Source organism: Cydia amplana, chromosome 8 (assembly GCF_948474715.1).
Source record: "Cydia amplana chromosome 8, ilCydAmpl1.1, whole genome shotgun sequence".
In the NCBI taxonomy this organism is placed as follows: domain Eukaryota; kingdom Metazoa; phylum Arthropoda; class Insecta; order Lepidoptera; family Tortricidae; genus Cydia; species Cydia amplana.
This window is the reverse complement of record NC_086076.1, coordinates 120428-129664: the sequence shown is the minus strand read 5'-3', so window position 1 is coordinate 129664 and position 9237 is coordinate 120428. Positions and strand designations below refer to the sequence as shown.

General features: G+C 43.1%; 1 protein-coding gene across 1 annotated transcript; it reads left to right on the top strand.

Moving 5' to 3' along the window:
- Positions 1-3096: 3096 nt before the first annotated feature.
- Positions 3097-8799, top strand: LOC134650387 (uncharacterized). Its single transcript, XM_063505342.1, has 2 exons — positions 3097-4819; positions 5177-8799. The coding sequence occupies exons 1-2, from the start codon at positions 3097-3099 to the stop codon at positions 8797-8799; spliced, it is 5346 nt and encodes a 1781-aa protein (XP_063361412.1).
- Positions 8800-9237: the final 438 nt, after the last annotated feature.

Here is a 9237-nt window from a genome sequence, read left to right as displayed (position 1 = left end):
GTCACGCTTTAACTGTATTCGAAGGGGCATTCCTACAGATGTGTAAAGTTGAGAACCCTTTAAAAAAGTTGTGAAGTTCTTGGAAAATTTCATCCCCCATACAAAAATATGACAAGTTCCCGAAGTTTTTCAATGTGGATACTTCGCAATATTGGAAACATTCCGACAGCACATCATTAAGCATTCCTATAAATTCTTGTAGCTAATAAGAGTTACTGCCGTAAGGCCTAGCTGCCGGGCTTCTTCGGAAGCAGCTACATCTTATCTCACCTCATTGCGCCATTCTGGACTCCATGCATGACTGTGTTAGAAAACCGTAAGCTCTTCCAAGCTCAAGCTCAAGGATGCCGCAAGCTTTGAAATGGCGCTTCATAAGGTATTTTATTATACCGCAGAAACTAAAAGGACACTTTAAACTTTTCTTTGCAACTCATAACATAATGTTAGTTGGAATCATAGAGGTTGAAATCTTTAAAGAAAATATTTGATTAATGGTGATCACTTTCGTATAAATTACATATGACTGCTCGACTTTCTATAGCTTTCCCATGACCACCCTAAAAAACGAATGCAAACATTAAAGGCCCGGAAGCTGGCAATTCTCGGGGAGACTTTTTACGACAAAACACTGCGGAAGTTATGCTCCAAGCACAGGTCATTAAGCCGAGTAAAGCACTGAAAGCACAACTATATTTATTGCTGCATGGTTTGACAACCCTGTCCGACTGCGGGAGGGCTGCGGAGTGCCCACGCGCGCGCTTTTTCTATTCAAATAGCAACCGTATCTTACAGTTGTTAGGGTTGGTTTTCGGGTGGGGTGGAGCGGTGAAGATAGGGCCCTCGCGAGGGTTGTTACGGAGGTCATTATTTTATGACAACTTCATCGAGGGCGGTGGCACGTCTGCAAATCACTTCCCCGTCATTAAATACATACTTATTTTATTTATTTACAAGTCACTTGAGATGTTTGATTTCAATAAACACATCATACAAATGATACATTAAGATTATACATATAACATCTAACTGCTCTTATGCACTGTTTTTGGGCTATCAGCACTCGCTCGGCATGGCTCAAGTTACCCCATAAAAGTATTCCATAGCTAAGCGGGAACAAATGTATCCATGATACCTTGATACCTATACCTGTATTGCAGTAGTATCTTTCGTGCTTATCTTTCTCAGTTTCCATAGAGCGTAGGTATGCAAACGAGTTAATTGCTGCTTAAATGAGTAATGTGACCGCTCCGCTCAAGTCAGCTTTAAAAGATTAGCTCTAAAATGCTCACGTAAGTGACGAACCGTTGGGTTAGGTTCAGCTTAGAGTAAATTATTTATTTTAATATTTTTCATGCAAAATATTACAATCATCAAGTCATTATCAAACACAGAGAACATTTTCCCATATTAACAAAAGCGCCACCTATGTATCAACCCTCGAATTACACAGCACGTCTAACCGCTAACATTTGCCAGAAGACCCACAGTACACGTTGGAACAAACAACGAACACTCGCCCATGCTTGGCTCTCTCGCCCCTCTGCCTTAGTGCAGTCAGCATTCCAGTGAAGCAAGTAGTTTTAACAGCGATCGCTAGATGGCCTCAAACTCAATTATATATTTTACAACGATAACAATGCCAAACATTACTTACAATGCGATCACGGAAAACAAAACGATAAACCGAGTGCCCAATATACACTACTTTTAAGCGGTTTAATGTATAATTTAAATCATTTCCCATTTAGTAATGCAATCACCTCCCGGACCCTAAATATGCAATTGCTGCAGCTCAAAAAAGCGGCCAAGTGCGAGTCGGACTCGCCCATGAAGGGTTCCGTATTTAGGCGATTTATGACGTATTAAAAAAAACTACTTACTAGATCTCGTTCAAACCAATTTTCCGTGGAAGTTTACATGGTAATGTACATCATATATATTTTGTAGTTTTATCATTCTGTTATTTTAGAAGTTACAGGGGGGGGACACACATTTTACCACTTTGGAAGTGTCTCTCGCGCAAACTATTCAGTTTAGAAAAAAATGATATTAGAAACCTCAATATCATTTTTAAAGACCTATCCATAGATACCCCACACGTATGGGTCTGATGAAAAAAAAAATTTTGAGTTTCAGTTCTAAGTATGGGGAACCGCAAAAATTTAATGTTTTTTTTTTTCTATTTTTGTGTGAAAATCTTAATGCGGTTCACAGAATACATCTACTTACCAAGTTTCAACAGTATAGTTCTTATAGTTTCGGAGAAAAGTGGCTGTGACATACGGACGGACAGACAGACGGACAGACGGACAGACAGACAAACAGACATGACGAATCTATAAGGGTTCCGTTTTTTGCCATTTGGCTACGGAACCCTAAAAACAATGGTAGTAAGGTAGAGATTAAATAAATGAAGTCTAAGTACCTGAAACGGTACCATTTTTACATAGTTTTTATTTTGCCTTCTCTTCTAGCGTGAATAAATTCCTAATAAGTGCTTTTCTTTTTAGGATTCCGTAGCCAAAATGGCAAAAACGGAACCCTTACCTATAGGTAAACTACCTCATGTCATGTCACTACGTATGTCTAAGGTGTTTCTTAGCCACACAAATACGACACAACACAACGTGCCAAAAATAAACTTTTAATATAATTCGGAGGGGTAGATTTGACACGATAGGCAGCTTACCTTGTGTAGACGACGCAATGTACTGGACCTGAAATGAGTAACCTGAAACATAAAACTTAGTAATTAATATACATTTTAGTTAAATATTATAAAAATAATATGTAGGTACTTACCTTGCTTACCACTGCTGTTTTCTATGTGTTAATAAAGTGTGCGCGAGAGCATGCATATGTGTGCAACGAGCCTCGGCTATCGACCAATCAACGTCAGTTCCCTATACGCTTCCGAGCGATACACGCATGTCCATGCGCTCTAACACTTACCTCAAAAAGTATCCCTAGTTGTTCTTATTTCGCTCCTCTCCACCTGTGGATGCAATCGTCGGCTACACATGGTCCTATCAAACCGGATCCAGAGGAGCACGGATGTCAGGACGCAAAGGAATGTTCCACACGCCTCCGCACACAATGGTTAAAACGCGGGGTGCTCTCGAAAGAGAGAAGTTGAAACATACCACGGATGCTCAGAGTGAAGTGCCATGCCCAAAGAACTCCAAAGAAGAAGAATTTATGGATCACGCGAGCCAGTTCAACGCGAAGGCACTCAGTTTGCAGATTCAGCCCACCGCGAAAGAGGGTAGCATCAAAACTGAAACTGAACATGGTTATCACCGATCTAATACTTCAAATAAAACTTCGATGTCTTCACTACAGGCAAAAAGAAAACAATTAGAGTTAGACGCCGCCGAAGCTAAAGCTAGGATCGAGAAAGAGTTAATAGATAAAAAGCTAGACGCTGAACTCGCTAAGCTGGATGAAGAATATTCTCAAAAGTCCCGTTGTAGTGGAGAACAACGATCTATTTTGTCCGAAACATCTCAAAAAGTGGAACAGTGGCTCGAGAAAAGTCGCCAAGACGATCAAGACGAACGCGTTCTCGCGACCCCTTGGCAAGAACTGAACCCCGGACCCAGCTCACTTCAAACCCTAGCACAAGCAATGGAAAAACTAGCTACTACAACTCAAAGTGCTAATACTCGCCTGTTATCTCGATTAGCCACGTCTAAGGACTTACCGTTATTTTCTGGTGAATCGCTCGAGTGGATTCAATTTAAAAAATCATACGAACAATCCACGAAGTTATGCAACTATAGTGATACCGAAAATATCGCGAGATTAGAGAAATGTCTCCGTGGTGAAGCTAAAGAAACGGTCTCATCTTTATTTACGACTGATACCTCACCACGCGCCATCCTAGACGCACTAGAGCTACGATTCGGAAGACCCGACCTAATCATAAATAAAATCTTAACACAATTTAAAAAATTGCAACCTTTACCGCAAGCGTATCATATCGAGTTGGTGAACTTCGCCGTCAGAGTGAAGAATTACGTGGCAGCTGCAGAGTCTATTAAGCAGACCGATCATCTTCGAAGCCCTGAGTTACTAAGCATCGTTATATCAAAGTGTCCCAGTGCGCTTATCAACAAGTGGGCAGACTATATATACGAACATAGCGATACAAATAAAGCTAAATTGCAGTTATTCTCCGAGTTCCTGCACAAAGAAGCTACGAAGATCGCCGCCGCTGGTGTAACTCATATCCATTCTCAAAATGAAAACAAGTTTTCCAAAAAGATGGAAGACCGAAAACTTCAAGTTCACCCCATTTTAAACAACGATAATGATACTAACACGAAGTGCACGTTTTGTAAGGTGTCTTATCATCCGCTGACTAATTGCATTAAATTTAAACGCGCGCTACGCAAGGATAAATGGCGCTTTGTCAAAATAAATAGAATATGCCATAAATGCCTGTTGCTAGGCCACGGGAAAGAAACCTGCCCGGCCGCATCGTGCGATGTTGACGGCTGCGGGCTACCCCACCACCGCCTCCTTCACTGGCCGAATAAACCTAACGCAGCCAGTGCAGCGCCACGCAATAACAGCACTAACGAAGACCCAAATAATACGCCAACATTAAGCGCGACAGATGAATCTGCCAATAACAATCCCACGACTGCAATCGTAACAAATACTGTCGTGGAACCTAGTGATAGTGTTTACCTAAAGTCTGTACGAGTGAATCTGCATGGCCCTGCCGGCACTATTGCTACATACGCCCTTCTAGACGATGGGGCCGCAGTGAGTCTCATATCAGCTGATCTTGCTAACTGTGTCAACCTTCAAGGTCAGCCAAAGACAATAAGCATGAAATGTGCATGGAAATCTAAATTCGAGTGTATAAGTGAAACTGTGAACTTTAAAATCTCGAACTCAAGTGGTGAAATGTATGACTTACGTGCGCGAAAAATGAGTGAGCTAGACTTACCAACACTGGACCTATCTAACGTGAACTTAGACTCTTACGATTATTTACGCGACCTAACAAGTGTTTTCCCCCGCTGTAATATGGAACCGAAGTTATTAATCGGACAGGATTTTTACCATTTGATAATGCCGCTAAAGACCGTTTATCGGGGCAATTTTGAACCTTGTGCCACATTAACAAAACTCGGTTGGTGTTTACATGGAACCTTACCTGCAGCTGTGCTCGGCCGACCTTTGACCGCCGAGCATGCCTTGACAACCGTACTGTATGAGCGCGCTAAACCGGCCGCCGAAATCTGCAACGCATGCACTCCGCCCTCCACCGCCACCCCCGCGGACATACTTCCCGCGCGGCGGGAGACGCACACATGCACAAACGCAGACACACACTCATCACCTCAATCGTCAAGCGATGCACTTAGCGACAGCGCAGATAAACAACTTCATGAACTGGTTCGCCGATCGTTTGCGCTCGAATCAATAGGAGTGAACTCTAAGCCACGCGTAAATAAGGACGACATTCGCGCAGTCAACATCATTGATAACTCTGCAAAATTAATTAACGGGAGTTATGAAATTAGTTTACCATGGAAAAACGATGCTAAACTGCCTGACTCTTACCCAAATGCTTACAAGAGATTCCTCGCTGTGGAAAGAAGAATGCTGTCAGATGAAGGATACGCCTCTAGGTATACGGAGCGTATTAATCATCTACTTGAAAACAATTACGCCCGATTATTATCAGACGACGAATTGTTAGCGCCACATAAACGCATATTTTATTTAGCCCATTTCGGAGTCGATAACAAAAACAAGAAAAAATTGAGACTTGTGCATGACGCCTCAGCCGCCACCGCCGGTCGCTCCCTGAACGACTACCTACTCCAGGGTCCTGACTTACTTCAGTCTTTACTGGGCATCATACTACGCTTTCGAGAAAAACCTGTTGCAATTATGGGCGATATAAAAGAATTCTTCCTTCGCATCAAGATAACGAAAGAAGATCAGCACGCATTACGATTTTTATGGCGCGAAAACGCAAACAGCGAACTAAAAACCTACGTTATGACGTCATTGTTATTTGGAACCAATTGTTCTCCATTCATTGCACAACATATTAAAAATAAAAATGCAATGCGATTCCAAAACGAATTGCCTGAAGCGGTCAAAGCCATTCTGAAGTCACATTATATGGACGACTACATCGAGAGTGTGGACAACGAGCAGTTAGCTATCAAGATGATAACAGAAGTTTCCGAAATCCACAAACAAGGTGGCTTCGAAATAAGAAATTGGATTTCTAACAAACCCGAAGTCTTGGAATGCACGCCAAAAGAAACCTTAAGTGATAAGGCAATAAGGTTCAAAACCGGATGCGACGACGTACCTGAGAGAACGCTCGGGTTGCTATGGTACCCGGCCAGCGACACATTCGGCTTTGATTTATCACTTAAACGCATTCCGACGGAGATAATTAACCTGCAAAGAAAACCTACGAAGCGGGAACTCCTGCGCATCTATATGTCAATATTTGACATTTTTGGCTTTCTTGCGCCATTTACTGTTAAAGCAAAAATAATGCTACGAAATATCTGGAGAACGGATACTAAATGGGACGATGAGATTCCTACGAATGAATATACAGTATTTCGCAACTGGATAACGGAATTACAAACTTTGAAAGATTTGCGCATTCCAAGGTTTTATTTTCACGACGAACGAGTTATGAGCGAGCGCGATAATACTGATAACGCTCGCTGCCACACCTTGCGCCAGAATGAGACGACTATAGAACTCGAACTTCACATCTTTTGCGATGCTGCTCCCACTGCATACGCTGCCGTCGCTTATTGGCGTAAAGTACATAACATCAATGAAGTACAAGTTTCATTCATCGCGAGTAAGTGTCGTTCGTCACCTGTGAAGAAATATATAACTATACCTAAACTTGAGATGGAATCAGCTGTTATCGCCTGCAGACTCGCTGACACAATAGCGCGCGAACACAGGTTGACCGCCTGCACACGATACTTCTGGACCGATTCCTTAATCGTTTTACATCAAATAAAAAACGACACGCGCAACTATAAAGTTTTTATCGCTAATAGACTTGGCGAAATTGATGAATTATCTCAATCCTGTGAATGGAATTATATACCTACCGACTTGAATATAGCTGACAAAGCGACAAAGTTAAATACTTACGAGTTGAATAACGACTGCGACTGGCTCCGCGGCCCTGAATTCCTGTACTCGCCGCGGGACACCTGGCCGAAGTATGACGCTGCAAAACAAAACATAAACAAAGATCAGCTGTTACAAGTAAACACGCTATATGAAATAAAGGTTGAAGACTTACCTGTTGTTCCTGATTTGAATAAATTCTCTTCGTGGACCAGACTATGGAGATGTATGGCAAACGTTTTGTTGTTTATTACGAGGTGCAGAAGACCTGGTAATGCGCAGATTGATGCCGACACGATGCAACGCGCTGAAACTGAATTATTGCGTTACTCACAGATGAAATCGTTTCCAGAAGAGATTTATGCACTGAAAAATAATAAGGCAATCGAACCAAACAGCCGTTTACGCAAGTTAACCCCAATATTAGATGATCACGGATTGCTACGCGTCGGCGGGAGGATCGACGCTGCTTCGTATGTTGATTTCGACCTGAAACGTCCCGTTATACTTGACGGACATGATTATATAACGAGATTGATAATCAAGCGTTATCACGAGATGGCTGCGCACGGCAATAACGAAACTGTAGTCAACGATATTCGTCAAAAATATTGGATTGTCAATTTACGCCCTACGGTACGTACAGTCGCGACACGATGTTTGTATTGCCGAATTAAAAAAGCAAGACCTAGTAACCCACGGATGGGAGACTTACCGGCGGCGCGACTCGCCCATCATCAACGCCCGTTTACTCACTGCGGCGTTGACTTATTTGGGCATATGGAAGTGACAGTCGGCCGTCGTCACGAGAAGCGGTACGGAGTACTCTTCACCTGCATGACAGTACGAGCAATCCATATAGAATTGGTACCCTCGCTGTCTGCCGATTCCTTTATCATGGCCTTGAGACGAATGGCATCACGACGAGGCTGGCCGTACAGAATGTACTCAGACCACGGTACCAACTTCAGAGGCGCCGATGCCGAATTGAGGAGATCGTTTAAAGAGATAAACGACCAAGCTAGCGTCAGAGACCTACTGACTACACATGAACTTGAATGGCGCTTCATATCACCGGCGAGTCCACACATGGGCGGCTCCTGGGAGCGATTAATTAGAAGCGTCAAGACATCCCTGAAAGTGATCTTAAAGGAACGAGCCCCACGCGAAGAGGTTTTGATCACATTGTTGGCAGAGGTGGAAAATATTGTAAATAGTCGTCCGCTTAGCTACGTATCGACAGACCACGGCGACCCAGAAAGTTTGACACCAAACCACTTCCTCATAGGCTCCTCTTCGAACCTCCCAGTTCCTGGAGTATTTGATGATACTGACCTGTTCCGGAAGAAAATGTGGAGAATAGCACAAAGACTTACCGATGCATTCTGGCGGCGTTGGATGCGCGAGGTACTACCAAACCTTCTACCACGACAAAAATGGTGCCAAGAGGGCAAACAGCTAAAAAAGGGCGATGTCGTGGTAATCGTAGACCCAGCGATGCCTAGAAATGTCTGGCCCAAAGGACGGGTCCATGAAGTTCACGCTGGCGCCGATGGGCGCATTCGAATCGTCGATGTAAAAACACAATCCGGAATGCTTACCAGACCAGTGGCGCGTTTAGCGTTGCTCCCCACAGCTGATGATGATTGTCCTTGACGGACAATGGGGCCGAGAATGTAGACGACGCAATGTACTGGACCTGAAATGAGTAACCTGAAACATAAAACTTAGTAATTAATATACATTTTAGTTAAATATTATAAAAATAATATGTAGGTACTTACCTTGCTTACCACTGCTGTTTTCTATGTGTTAATAAAGTGTGCGCGAGAGCATGCATATGTGTGCAACGAGCCTCGGCTATCGACCAATCAACGTCAGTTCCCTATACGCTTCCGAGCGATACACGCATGTCCATGCGCTCTAACACTTACCTCAAAAAGTATCCCTAGTTGTTCTTATTTCGCTCCTCTCCACCTGTGGATGCAATCGTCGGCTACACCTTGGCACAGTTTTAATAGGTGGCTCATTTACTGCGACTACTTCGACAATGGGGTGAAATACAAATTACAACTTTTTACCTGGACCCACTAC

Bases quoted from the DNA above. Each gene is read 5' to 3' on its own strand.
- LOC134650387 (XM_063505342.1), top strand. From the start codon at position 3,097: ATGGTTAAAACGCGGGGTGCTCTCGAAAGAGAGAAGTTGAAACATACC. The intron at 4,820-5,176 runs GTCAGCCAAAGA...CCTTACCTGCAG, and splicing joins TAACTGTGTCAACCTTCAAG to CTGTGCTCGGCCGACCTTTG.